This window comes from Callorhinus ursinus, unplaced genomic scaffold (assembly GCF_003265705.2).
Source record: "Callorhinus ursinus isolate GAN/ISIS: 27379988/994484 unplaced genomic scaffold, GSC_fseal_2.0 scaffold94, whole genome shotgun sequence".
Classification (NCBI taxonomy): Eukaryota; Metazoa; Chordata; class Mammalia; order Carnivora; family Otariidae; genus Callorhinus; species Callorhinus ursinus.
The window spans coordinates 1305265-1320375 of NW_027397156.1; the positions used below are offsets into that span (position 1 = coordinate 1305265).

At 49.3% G+C, this 15111-nt stretch overlaps 1 protein-coding gene and 1 pseudogene across 1 annotated transcript in view; one reads left to right on the top strand and one right to left on the bottom strand.

Annotated features, from left to right (window-relative positions):
* The window catches only part of ANO2 (anoctamin 2), a 379342-nt gene that overhangs the window by 352013 nt on the left and 12218 nt on the right, over nt 1–15111 (bottom strand). Inside the window, exon 2 of the mRNA XM_073888754.1 lies at nt 893–1077. Within this exon, the coding sequence (XP_073744855.1) occupies nt 893–1077 (185 nt within the window). The remainder of the gene's footprint in view (nt 1–892; nt 1078–15111) is intronic.
* Nucleotides 5295–5690, top strand: LOC112808730 (NADH dehydrogenase [ubiquinone] 1 alpha subcomplex subunit 1 pseudogene; annotated as a pseudogene).

Consider the following 15111-nt stretch of genomic DNA (forward strand, 5'->3'; position numbering starts at 1 on the left):
ACACACAGAGCATCTACACACAGCACCCCCACACCAGCTCCCCTGCATGCACATCTGGGCACACTCACAGCACCCCAGGGCACTCTGACACACACACAGCCCTCCACATGCACTGGAACACACCCACACATACCCATCTCCTTGCAGCTCCGCTGGCCGGCCTGCAAACACACGCATACTTACACACACAGATTACTCACTGGCAAGTTCTCTGGATCCATTGGAACAAAGGGCAATTTCTTCTCACCAGGCCCACCCCAGCCCCAGCCCACAGGGGTTCACTCGGCACTATGCCCCTCTCAGCCCCACATCCTCCTCCTCCTCTGCAGCCACCAGGAGGGACCCTGTCAGAGACAGCAGCAGGGGGACCGACTTCTGCTCTCAGCCAGCCCGGAGGTGGGAGGTTGAGAGAAAAGGAGGGGAAAGAACAAGGCGGAGCAGGAGAGGGACCTGCCTCCCTCCCTGTGGGCGTTTCCCTGTTTATTACTGGTTTGATACCCATCTGCTTCTGCAGCCACCTGAGAGGTCACCTGGGCAACCAGATGAAGCGCCAGGCACAGGGGAGAGCAGTCCCAGCAGAGGTCTGGGTCCTCAGACCTGTGAAGGGAGCCAGGGAGTCCGCAGACCAACAGGTGGGACCACGCGGCCTCTCACACCTCCCCTTCTCTGTCTGTCCTCTGCCCACGCGACTCCAGCATGGCTGGGGCTTGGAGACAGAGGAGAGGCAAAGGCCCTCACAAAAACCCTGGGCCTATTTCTCTCTCCCTCTCTCTTTCACGTACACACACACACATAAATACACACACCTGCCCCCCAGCTGGAGGGTGCCCCAGTCAAGAGGCTCCCTCGGGGCCCCCAGCAGGGCCAGCCTTTACCCCACCCCAGCACTCACCGAGCCGCTGCGGGAGCTCCCTCCACCGGATGGTGGGCCAGATTCTCTGTCAGCACTGCCCTGCTGGCTGGGGGCTTGAGGACCCGGCACCTTGAGGTACTGCTGTCCATGTTTGGGGCCCTGGCCCCCTCTGGCCACTGCCCGGGGGCTCAGCCGGCGTGGGGAGCCAGGGAGCAAGGGGATATCTGTGAGAGGGAAAGACAAAGGAGGCAAAGCAGCTTCAAGTGACAGGAAACCCAGGACACAGAGAAACTGAGGCACTGAGGGAGGGAAACTGGGAAATCCCTAAGAAAAAGGCCACACCTCCTCACAGCCTTGGTTGGCCACAGGGCAGGGGAGAGGGTAGAAGGAAGCAATGGGATGAGGAAGAGAGTCTCACTCACTCACACACACACACACACACACACACACACACACACGCACACACAGATGCACACGCACACACGCACGCACACACGCACGCACACACACACGCACATACACACACAGAGACGCACACACGCACGCACACACGCACGCACATACACACACACAGACACGCACACGCACACACAGACGCACACACGCACACACGCACGCACATACACACACGGGGCCTGGAGCCACCAGCAGAAGTTCCTTCAGATGATGGCTGTCATAATCTTATAATTCCCAGACAAGATGAGACAGTGGCTCAAGTGAGCCAGGGTGGGTGGAGCACTCCCTGAAGAGACACCCTGAATTCATGCCAAAGGCTTGAGTTTTAGGGTCTCTCCGAGGGCAGCCAGGCCAGCCGACACCCTGACCAGCCCACACGCCCCTTGAGGAGAGAGCAAGGACAGACAGACCAACTGTGGGTCCCCTGAGGGCCAAAGCCTGCTCTGACAAAAGCCTTGTCTCCAGTGCCCTTGAGGGGTTCCCACGCACCTGCTGCCTCCACCAGGGCCTCGGAGCTCCACAGCCCCTTCTCAGCCCTCCCAGAGAAGGCCCCCTAACAACCTACAGTGGGAGCCAGTTCTATTTCAGAGAATTTCCAGCTTCACCCCTGGAGGGAAAGCACATAGGCTGGTGACAGAATTGCAGAATGTCAGCACTGGAGGGGACCGAAGCATTAAATACACCACTTTGCACCAAAACACCCCAGACAGGGCCCACGAGCTGCCAGGATCTCGAGGCTGACCAGACCCAATCTGTCCCCACCTCTGAGAAATACTCTCCAGCCAAGCAGCACAGCGCGGGGTGCCTGGGCTTAACTCTTAGCTCTGCCACTTGCCCTGAGACCTCTCGGAGCCTGTTCCTTCCACCTGTAATATGAGAATCCCAAACTGGCAGGGTTGTGGCGAGAAACCAAAGGAGAGATACATATGCAAGACACCCAGGGCCATCATCAGCCCCCACGTGTGCAATGAAAGGTGGTGATTCTAATTATTATCCTTTTCACTTTGAAAAGCTGCATGTTAGAAGAAGTCACACCAGGGACATCCAGCTCAGCCCCTAGCACCTGCTACAAGAAGGAATGAACAAAAAGCAGCTTGAAACAGAGCTTCTGACCGGTCAGTCACCAGGTTGCAGCACAGCCCCTTAGGCGCCCGGCTCTCTGCTGGACAGCTCGGGAGCCCTAGAACATTCGTGCCTGTACTGGAGAACCTGATCGTCTCTCCATGAAGACAGAGCCGGCAGGCAGGAAGCACAACGAGGGCCGGCAGAGCAGGGCTCTCATAAGTCACTTCTACAACCTTGGGCTCTGGTCCCTACTGCAGGAGACCAGCAAGGCTGGAAGGCTTCCAGAGGAACTGAGCCTGACGCTGGTCTTGAAGGGTGGACGGGTTCTGAAAGGCAGGGGAGGGAACACAGAAGGGCAACAGTGGGTGTGCTTGCTGGTGGCAGGACAGAGGGGCCGCAGCTCAGGATGGCAAGGGAGGGGCTTCCTTCCTCGGTCCCTCGTCTTGCTTTATCCCTCTCCCCTTGTGCCTTTCCGCGTGCTTGCCCACCACCTGGCCCAGGGCAGAACTGAGAACAGGGCTCTATGGCCCAGGGAAGGCTTGGAAACCTCCAGATGTATGTCAAAAGAGCCCGAGACCCCCCCCCCCCGATGTATACCTGAGCAGATGACAAAGGTGACGCTCTCTCAAGCATCCTGGACAGCTATACTCCCGTTCACAGCTGTGACTCAAGGTAGCTCAGATTCAGAGTCAGCCCCGAGCTTTTGTCAAACCACTCTCCAAGAGCCACAAGCCCCTGAAGGTACAACCTGGGGTTTGAGGCTGGCCTCCAGGGCCCCACCAGCCATCCCAGCAGCTCCCTCTGCTTGTCGCTGACACATGGACCACGGCTGCCTTAGGCCCTGCTTTCATGCCCACCTTCTCCCTGCTACATCCGATAATGAGAACACAGCATATGGCTGAGTTGTTCCAGCTCCAGAAAGACACACCAGGCAGTGATGACACAGAGGTGGAGAGACCCAAGACAGCTGGCCTCCACCATGAAATGGGGGTGGGGGGGTGGTGAGTGAAGCCTGGGCATCAGGACAAACAAGGCAGGTGAACCCACTCCATAGGACTCCTCCAAGAAGCTGAAAAAAGGTGAACTGAGTCTGACTGGAAGGACAGGCCATCACATACAGCCTATGGAACATGTTATCCATTTGAAAATTATCTTTCCTTCATTGACCATTCACTTGGCTCTTGACCGAGGCTGTCTTACACAACAGATCCCTGGGTGTGCAGGACTCAGCTGCCTCCCTGGGCTCCGGGTGCGATGGGGCACATGGCTTACCCACCTCTGGATCAACTGGATGGATTTTCACAAGGCTTGGACCTGGGGCCTCTTCTCCACACTCTCACCCTATGCCTGGATACTCTCATCCACTCCTACAGCCTTAATTATCACCTATGCGCTCTACAGACCTCAGCATTTTATCTTGAACCCTTATTTTCTTCTAGCCCCTGGATCCAAACATCCTCCTGCCTACCTGGCATCTCCACGTGGATGCTTCAGAGTCCCCTTCAAAACCTAACTTATGACCTGCTCCGCAAGAGGACTCTCCTCCAGTATTCCCTGACCCTATGAAGGCCACCGCTACACTCAGCCCCCAGACCAGAAATCCACAGGCAGCCTTGACAGCTTTCTGCCCCCATGCCCCACAGCCACTGTGTCACCAATCCTAGGAACTATCCCCCAATCCATCTGTTTTTCACCACCTCCCTGACTAGCACCCTAGTCCAAACTACCATGCTCATTCAGCTGGCTTACTCCCAACAGCCTCCCAACACCCCCCCCCCCGCTGCTTCTACCATTGCTCTCCTTCACTGTTCCCCAAAACGGGTGGGGGGGGTCCTTTCAAAATGTCGACCTGGCTATGACACCCACATACGTGGAGACTTCTGGCGCTTCCCACCACTCTCAAGCTGTGAGACCCTGCATAACCTGGCCTGCTGACGTCTCCACCTCACCTCTCCCCAGGTCCCACTGCGTCTCTGAGTCCCAGCCATGCTGCTTTGTTGGCAGTGTCTGGAATGCACCACACTCTCTCCCAGCCCGGCGCCTGACCCATGTTCCTCCCTCAGGCTAGGACATGCTTCTTTGTCTAGCTGTGGGCCACCTGCTATTTTGGTTATGAGGAACCCAGAAAATCAAAAGTAACACATTCCTGTTTCAAAAAGCTACTGCTCAAGGTCTAAGAGAGAAATATTCAGATACTACAGGCAAAGCTAATGTGCTTCCTCCGCACACAAGACTGAAGTTCCCCAAGCTGAGGTAGTGCAGGGAGAGCTCGGGGGACACACAGACACATATAAAGTCGGCAGGGGAAGGCCTCCGAGCTCTATCCCATGGACTCCACAGGCCAGCAGGGAACCGCAGAGAGTGGGGCATTTATTGTCTGGGGTCAATGAATAAAGGTAACCCATGGGTGGCAGTCCATTGATTGTCCAGTCAAAGGAACCCGTCCACTCCAAGATTCACCCAGATCTGACCACTCCGACTCCCCCAAATGGGACTAGTCCATCCTTCAGCCATCCACACCCTCACAAGCCTCCTAGAGCATTAGGGTGGGGGAAAGGAAGGCCCTCCTCACCTAGTCAAAGTGTAACTAGATGAAAATGACCAGAGACCTCCTGCTAAGCATGGGACAGAGGGCGGCCCCAGCTTGGCTGCAGCTGCCCACCGCCACCGCTGCCCCTGATCCATTCTCCTCCTCCACCTTCAGGGGGACCTTTCCAAATCACATGGCCCCACTCTCCCACTGAAAACCCTACAGTGGCTCCCCATTGCCAGAGCAAAAAGCCTCTACCATGAACTGAAAGGCGCTACATGTATCCTCCAACATCGTTCCGCCCTCCTTCCCACTCCCCTCTTTGAAGCTAAAGTCTTTCTGAATATTCTTATTTGCCCCATTGGCTAAGATGCTGAAGCACAGACTGGGAAGCGGGGCCAAGGCCGGGTCACCTTTACCGGGCGGCGCAGGCAGGGGCTTGGCTCTGGCAACCGCGCTGCGATGTGGTTTGAGATCCTGCCTGGGATCGGCGTCATGGCCGTGTGCCTGGTCATCCCCGGCATAGCCATGGCGTACATCCACAGGTTCAGTAACGGGGGCAAGGAAAAAAGGGTTGTCTATTATCCATATCAATGGAGTTTGATGCAAAGAGATAGGCGAGTCTCTGGAGTTAATCGTTACTATGTGTCAAAGGGTTTGGAGAATATCGATTAAGGAAGCATTTTCCCGATTGATGAAAAATAACTCAGTCATACTCATCTACCCCTTCTAGAAGGTTATGCAGTGTATTAATGTAGTGCATAATAAAAACAACCAAAAAGTAAAAAAAAAAAAAAAAAAAGATGCTGAAGCACAGGGGAACCACAGGGGCATGTGATAAGCCAGGGAGAGGAGGGGGCTGCACTTTTTGAGGAGGGCAGTGTTCTGGTCTTAGCCTGCTGTCTGGAGGACCTGCCGTCTGAGTGGTTCAAGGCCACAGCTGACAGTCTTTTTCAGGCCAGGAATAAGAAATTCAATAAATGTCAGCCTGTGATTTGGGACTACACGGGTGTTGCAGGGAGGGGGCTGTCTACAGACAACTAACAAGTGCTAGGTCGACAACCACATTGCTCTCCATCCCACTCCACAGCCCTCCGAGGCCTCGCCATCAGCATTCTGCCACACAGCGAGCCCCCACGCTGAGCCAGGGGGACCCTCGGCACTGCATCCTGGCATTGCCACAATTTCAGAAAAATAATGTAATTTCTCTGATGTCACTTTCTACCTCCACAGTTGAGAGGAGGGTGTCATTATCGTGTCTTTTCCCCACAGGGTGAGTGTGACATACAGCAAGAGGAAGGATGACAACTCCTCAGAAGTACATGAGCTCCAGAAAATGCAAGGGATCGTTACCAAATCCTACTCCAGGGCCTCAGGGCCTGCCCCTTCACCTGCATCTGCCCACCCTGACTTCTCTGCTTCATACCAGTCGCTCGGCCCTAAGTCTCCAGAACTCCCCTTCTCTGCCAACCACCTGCCTGCTTACTATTCACCTCCTCCTGAAAGCTCTCCTAGCTGAGGCAGGAGAAGCACCAGCTGTCTATCCCCCATTACTACAGTTTCCTTTCTCATCTGGGACACCACACACTTTCTTAGCCTTTAGAATCCACGATTTCAGGGGTGAACTCTGTCCCTTCCAGATGGATCCAGCCTTCACCACCCAGGAGGGCTGCAGGTTTCTTAGGCTGCGCTACAGAGGCAGACAAAGAAGCAGCAGGATCAGAGACCTGGAGGGAAAGGAACAGAGACAAAAGGTAGGGAGGGCCACCAAATCTAAAGGAAAAAGCAGATAGAGCTTGTTTTCAGGGTCCTCCCATGGCCTGCCCTTTCACACCATCCCTTCCCCCAGCCCACCCAAGGCCCCTCCCCAGCTGGGGTCCCCATTCTGGGCTGCGACTTCCCATCCACCATCAGGGGTTTCCAACACCCATTCCCCCATTTAGCTGTTGGCTGTCTTGGCTTAGAAGCTAATATACTCTAAGCACAGATAGCCCGTGCTGGCATCCTGAGACAATACAAGTGAAAGCATTCTAGAAACTCTAAAGTGGTCTGGAGATGTCCCTAGCCCTGCATGTGTGCAGGGGGCAGGGCTCTGGTCTTACCATGAGGAATACCCTCCAATGGTGGGCACTGGGCACCATGCTGGGTTGGAGGAGAGGTACCGCAGGGCACGGGTTTGAATCATGCCACGGCTCTCAAACAGTTTGGTGAGACTCTTCGGGGACAGCAAAGGATCAGAGTGAGGTGGGGCCTTTGAGTAGGGGAGCCGGGCAGGTGCAGGCTGTGGAGAGTCAGGAGGGGTAAGGAGAGCTTGGGCAATAGGGGATGGTGGGAGAACCGGAGCAACGGGACCAGGAGGCACAGTCCGGAGCAAGGCAGCTGCAGGCTGAACAGACTGGGAGCTGGAAGTGGGTTCGCCAGGCAGGAAGGAGGGGGAGGTGAGTCATCGGGGCCCTCGGAGGTTTCCAGAGCCTCTGAGAAAGAATAGCAGGAGATGGTGTCCTGTGAGAGCCGGACCTCCAGGCAGCAGGGCTCTTCCTCGAAGCTTCCCTCATGGCATCACTACTGCCTCATTACTAAGCACGGGCAGGGCAAGTGTGAAGTGAAGAACAGGGCCGCCCCTCTCACCAGCCATTTCAAGGCCACTGCTTCCAGCAAAGCCAGACAGGCGAGGGTTACCCTGAGGGGAGATAGTGTGTCACACTCTCCCAGGCCAGAAACAAGACTCCAGATGGGCCTCAGAGAGACCTGGGCACTTGCAGATTTTGAGGATGCTCACATGGACCCACCCCAAGCATCCTGGGATGGTTGGACGGCATTTCAGGTAGGGTCAACACTTATGCTGAGGTCTTACCCTGCTTTCCTGCATGAATTTGACAGTCAAAATTTGAGGTTCCAAGCTTAAAATTTGGACCCAATGGCCCTGCTGATCACCCTACGCCCTGCCCCATAGTTCCTGTTGAACAGCACCTTTCTTAGACTCTGCATGCGGCCAGAGCAACAGAAGGATGGTCTTCCAGTCCCCTCCACACAAAAAAGGACCATTTGCAAATCTGCCTCTTGGGCTCTGCTTCTCTTGACTCACAAACAGCCCTCTCTCCACCGATGTTCAAACATCCCCTTCCTAATGATGATAGGGCCACAGCGTGCATCCTTACCTTGAACCTGGATAAGTAAGAGCTAACTGGCCTCCCTGCCACTCAGCTTGCTCTCCTCTGAGCCTCGGGTCACAACCCGACCAAGTTACTCCCATTCAATCCACTCTTCTTAGATGAGGACCAGATTGTCTGATATGCCCACAGGACCTTTCATGATCTGGGCCCTGCCCACCTGTCTGAATACTCCTTCATCTAACACCCATCCACGGCCTGCTTACCCCTTCCAGCGTCACTCCCCCCCACCCCTACACGCACATGGTATCATGCCATGCTCCAAGCACAACTGGCTGTCCTTGGGGGGTAGGGGAGGTGTACGTATATGTCATCTTTCACATCTCTATTCATTTCAGAACCACTTCACTTCCTGGGCACTATATAATACATTGGAAATGCAAGGCTTGGCCTAGCAGACTAATAAGGAAAGGGGACTAATAAGCAGATAATTTCAGGAACAAGAAAAAAGCTAAAGCTGGAGTATGAACAAGGCCCTATAGGAGCAGAAGCCCACAGCTCGGCTTAGAGCGAGCAGGAAAGGCCTCCCAGAGTACATGACTTTTGAGAAGCATCTAGAAAAAAGAAGTAGGCATATTCTAATGGGCGAGGGAGGAAAAGATATTGCAGGGGAAAAGGCAATCATTTGTATGTCCTTTGCAATCAGCTGCTAGGCTTGGCTGTTTCAGATCATCAACCTTCTGAGAGCAAGGCATGCCTCCTCCTCCTCATGTTCTTTTTCTACCCACATAGCCCCAGCAGGGGGCCAGCTATGTGGTGGGACTGGAGGGGCAAAGAAAGGACCCTTCTGGTTTATAATACACACTTTTTAACATGGCCTACAAGGCCCCTTACTATCTTTTCTGTCAACCTGCCAATGTCATTCATCTCCTGCTGGCCACCCCCCCTCTGTCTCTGTCTCTCACACACATACACACACACACGCTCACACATACTCACACACACTCACACACACACACACCAGACACACTGAACTACCAGCAGCTTCCAGAAGGTGACCTGCTTTTTCTTGCCCTTGGTCTTTGATCTTTGGAAATATTCTCCCTTCTGCCCCTAAATATCTCCTCTCAACCAAGACAACTTGATAAGTCCCTTCCTGGCAGCATTCTTAACATCTCACCACCCTCTACAAAGGCCTTCTAACAAAGAGCACTTATGGTCAATGCTCAGACCCAAGATCCTGAAAGTGAAGACCCAGGTCAAGAAAAGAATAAGCATTTCAGGAAGTGCTTCCCTCAGTGACAAAACCCATGGACTGGGATCTGGATGAGTTCCCCAAACGAAACCTATTCACAAGCAGCCCACCACACTGTGGTTTGGAGCGTGGCTGATAAGATTAAGGTATAAACATCCCTTCCCCTACATCAGGAAGAAGCAGCCAGTCTACAGCATAGTTGATCAAAACTGTTCTGTTAGCTAATCAAAACCTGTTGCGCAAGTTCATTAACATGAAAAGAGCATGATGATGCAATGGTGAGCAAGATGTAACCCTTCCTCCACCCCCTCTATACATACCACACATGCGAATGTGCACGCACACATGCATGCACACCACTCCCTGAGGGTGCCTGACTCCTCTCCTGGACATACTTGGTGGATTCCCACAATGCCCCTCATCTTCCTCCATCACCCACAGACATCTCCCACCTCTCATCACCAGGGGTATAACCAAGATTGATGATCTCTGTCCCACCTCTCCAAAGAAGGTGGAACAGATTTCCATTGCCCAAAACGGACTGGGTCTGAGGCTGAAGCCTAAGACAGCTCCTGCAATCGTAGCCCCCTGCCCAGGCTACCCAGACCTTTGGATCTGGATGAGATACGAGGGATACAGAGGGATTCAACAGGGAAGAGGAACATGGATGAACCTGAGAATTTTAAATACATGTATAAATATCCCAAATACATGTATAATCTATAGGAAATTGCTCAAAAGTTTTCTCTATGCTACAGCGTGGTTAACTGATATGAGTAAGTTCATATCATTTAGACAGCAAGCCTTATCTGCTCAGTTGTGCTCTCCTTGAGGACAGGAATAGTGCCTATCTTGTTCACCATGTATGCTTAGCCCCAAGCAGGAGGACTGGCACATAACTGGCTTCAGGAGCAGGACAAGTGTCTTCCCACAGCTTGGGAAAAGGGAATTCTCAACATCAAACGTCAACTAAGATGGTAAACGCCACATAGAGGCTTGAAGAATTGTTCATGAACACACTGGAAACACCCCTAGGGACTGAGTCAGACTTTTTAAAGCACTGGAGATCCCATAATAACTAGAGGGGGTAAGCTTGAGAGACACGTTTTTTAATTTCACATAACTCCACCTCTACTAGGCCTAACCAAATACAAATTGTTCTTACTTAAAACCAGGTATGTCCTCATTTGACTATCAGTGATGTGATGGTCACCACATTCCAAAGGACAGAACCAGGAGAAGTAGTTCTGGAGGAGAAACAGAAGCATATAAGAGCTGCTCTGTGGGAAGGCAGAGATGGTGGTGGGAAGCCAGACTTCAAATATTAGCATTCAGCAACTGGGGAAGGTGAGGACCCGTGGAGACCCTGGCTGGTTCTCAACCCTGGATACATAATTAGAATCACCTAAGAAAGTTAAAATATTGATGTCTGGGCTCCACCTTAAGATTTGGACTTAATTTGCCTGAGGTGCTCTACTGTGCCACCAGGGGTGAGATCCCTGGTCTACAGAATCAAAGGTGTGAGCAGAGATCAAGTCACAAAGGTCTTGGCATATGAAAGAAAGGAGCACTACCTAGAACTTGAATAAAGTAAGCTTGGGACAAATAAAACTAAGGGCCACTTAGCACGGCCAAGATAAACATTTTGAGCTAGACACCTGCCTTCGCTTGGGTGTTTTAAAAAAATGGGTGCTACAGGAACCCAGAAGCAGGGGAAGCCTGTCCCTGGAGAAGGAAAAGAAAGCTACCATGCCTGGCAACCCATGAGCACACACCTTGGCCCACTGGCTATCGAAGCGGTGTGTGCTTTAACCAGGGGTAAGACCCTCCACTTTTGCAGCTTTGGTTTGGCTCCCCGACTTCTAAAGCATACTGGAGGGCCTAGACCATAATACTAGCTTGAGATCAGAGGGGGTAGGAATGAGTTCTACACAGTCCACGTAAATTCAAACACTACATGTCATTAAATGTAGTGAACTTGTGCCTGAATGATGTGACACAGTTTATAGATGAACTGGAGGCCACCCTACCTGCCATAACAAATAGAAAGGCAAGCCTCTTCCTTGAAATTGACACCATAAATACGAGCCATTCCAGGAAGAACCTCAAGATCAACACAGAAGACCATCATAATACAGCATGCATTTAAAAAGCAACTTTTTTCCAAGGTGATCCACAGGCAGAAAGTTATCATTTCACCTCACTTCAGAGGGTCAGGGAAAGCCAAGTCCCATAACTCAGCACCTTGGTTCCGTCCTTCATAATGAGATTTTTATTGGAAGAAAAGGTTTTTAAATATGCAACTGTATCTCCAGTTCATATATTATTTCTATAATTTCTCCTTCTCTTTTTAACCCAATGTGTTGATTTCATAAGGGTGTGTAAATTCTGAAAAGCACAGAGTTCCAAAGGAGAAATCAAATTCAAACTTAGCAGCTCAAAGAACGGCTTGGGTTTCAAGCACAAGTGAAGCATGTATTTCACATTTAAAACAAGACTCACAATGCCTTCATTTGCCTTCTCTAGCTCACAGTAGTCAGATATCATTTTAATAAAATAAAGTTTTTTTAATATTTTTAAAAGAAGCAACTGAGTCTGTTGGCCAACTAATAGCATACCAATTCACTATTAATTCATTCCTTCATTCAATACAGAACTAGAACAAATAATCCTAAAATTTGTATGGAACCACAAAAGACCCCAAATAGCCAAAGCAATCTTGAAAAAGAAAAACAAAACTGGAGGCATCACAATTCCAGATTCCAAGTTGTATTACAAAGTGATAAAAATTAAAACAGTATGATACTGGCATAAAAATAGACATATAGATCAATGGAATAGACAGAAAACCCAGAAATGAACCCACAACTATACGGTCAATCAATCTGTGACAAAGGAGGAATGAATATACAATGGGAAAAAAACAGTCTCTTCAACAAATGGAGAAACTGGACAGCAACATGCAAAAGAATGAAACTGACCACTCTCTTACACCATACACAGAAACAGACTCAAAGTGGATTGAAGACCTCAGTGTGAGACCTGAAACCATAAAAATCCTTGCAGAGAGCACAGTAATCTGTCTGACATCGGCCACAGCAACATTTTTCTAGATATCTCTCCTGAAGCAAGGGAAATAAAAGCAAAAATAAACTTTTGGGACTGCATCAAAATTAAAAGTTTCTTCACAGTGAAGGAAATGATCAACAAAACTAAAAGGCAACATACAGAATGGTAGAAAATATTTATAAATGACATATCCAATAAGGAGTTAGTATCCAAAATATATAAAGAACTGATACAACTCAATACCAAAAAACAAATAAGCAAATTTAAAAATGGGCAGAAGATGTGAACAGACATCTCTCCAAAGACACACAGGCGGCCAACAGACACATGAACAGATAGATGCTCAACATCACTCACCATCAGGGAAATGCAAATCAAAACAACAATGAAGTATCACCTCCCACCTGTCAGAATGGCTAAAATCAACAACACAAGAAATAACAACTGTTGGCAAGGATGTAGAGAAAACAGAACCCTTGTGCACTGTGGTGGAATGCAAATTGATGCAGTCACTGGAAAACAGTATGGAGGTGCCTCAAAAAGTTAAAAATAGAACTACTGTATGATACAGGAATCACACTACTGGGTATTTACCAAAAAACTATCAACACATTAATTTGAAGGGATGTGTGCACCCCTGTGTTTATAGCAGCATTATTTACAATAGCCCAACTATGGAAGCAGCCCAAGTGTCTGTTAACAGATGAATGGATAAAAAGGATGTGATATATATATATAATATATATATATATCATGTATATATATGTGTGACCATATATATATATATATATATATATATATATAAGTGTGACCATACCACGCTAAAATGATCATTTTTGATAAGCCCCTAAGACAGAGACTACTAGCTGCTTACCAAAAATCCATGTTTTCCTCTTCTTTCTGGACACACAGCTAGACCCTATTTCCTAGCCTCCCTTGCAATTAGATGTAGCCACAAGACCGAATTCCAGCCAGAGGAATGTGAACAGAGTGATATGTGCTACCTCGAGACCTGGCCCATAGAAACCTGTGCATGCTGCTGCATGCCCCTCTGTGCTCTTCTCCCCTTTCAGATAACTGGGAGGACAGCCCTCAGGGCCACCTTGGAAGTCAGAGCTGAAATTGGCTAAGCCTCCATCATGCTGGGTCCCTGAAAGCTATATGGATAAGAGCCACCCCAGTAACTTGTTTACCCACCTGGGCTATTTCTTTAGCAAGAAGTAAACTGTCGTATTTTACTCATTATTCATTTTGTGGTCTATTTGTTAGAGCAGCTGAGTGTTACCCTAACTAATACAGCAATGCAGATAATAATAAATAACTACTCACAAGTGCAGTAATTGGCCCACTGAGATACCATCCAAGTCAAATACTCACACGTCAGAGCCTTGCTCAACAGACCCTTTCCCAAACTTCTCCCAACCTGACGGACTTCAGAGCCCCCTCATAATTTCTGCAAACCACAGGTCGGGAGAGATACTCAAAGGTAGGGACTGGATATCATCTTTGACCATCACTGCAGCCTGGCACACAGTAGGTGCTCAATGAAAGAGTAGGTTAAAAAACTGAAATGCCGAAAAGATGAGCAGAAGGATTTCTTCCTTTTGCTTTGTGCAAAATAATCTCCCCTATGTTTTGTGCTATAGAATTCTGGAGCTTTGGTTATGTTGAGTTCAATTACTGTTGAGCAGTAACAAAGATGCTTTTAAAGAAAAGTCGTGGCCTTGCCTGCAGGCACCCCCATAGTCCAACTCTCCCTTAAGACAGAAATTAAGGCTGGGACCTTAGCTTCTCATTAAAATTAAATAAACACAACTTCACTCTTTTCTAAATCATGAAGATCACTTTTGAATTAATATTAGAAACTCCTGTTATTTCTAGCCTTTGCCAATGACCTACATCTGAAACTATTTGTCAACAAAATACTTTTGACTAAAAACCTCCTGACAAAAACTTGTTTCCAGTACTGATAAAATCACTGATACTGGGGTGGACATTCTTCTGTAAACAGCGATAAAACAGGACAAAATACACAAGCCAACCATTTTCAGGCACTGAGCAACCATCAACATGGAACCACAATTCCTGAGAACAGAAAGTCACAAATGTAACCCCATAAAGACACATTATTGACTGGGGTTCAGGGAGCAGGAATCCAAGTAAAGCAAAATCCCACTGAACTGAGAAGGCAAAGATCAAGGCTTGGAGCAGCTAAAATGGCTGGAAATTATGGGGCAGAGCAAAAGAGAGGAGGAATCTGTGCAAAGAAAGTTCCCCAGAGAGACCTTCGGGGACCTTCAGAGTCCTTGGCTGCGAGCAAGACTCTACATGCATAAGGGCGAGGTGTATGAGGCTGACCAGAGAGAGGCTACCACAACACTGAGATCAGAACAAGATGCTGGAGGTCACACAGTACTGGAAGGCATTGACATTCCATCTTAGCCAGAACAGCAAGACCTCATTAAGATCTCCTAACATTCCAGACACCCAGCTGAGATACCGAGACCCCAATTTAGGAGAAAGAACCACACGCAAGAAAAATGTTTATAGCAGACTACCCCTAAAAACATCTAAGGCCAAGCCCTGAACAGATCAATAGAGAAGACAGATGAGAGATTGAGTGTTCTTGTTTTGGGGTTTGTTTTTCAAGGTGGGGTACATAATCTTTTTTTTAAATTTTATTATGTTGTTAATCACCATACATTACAGCATTAGGTTTATTTTAATTTTTATTGTTATGTTAATCACCATACATTACATCATTAGTTTTTGA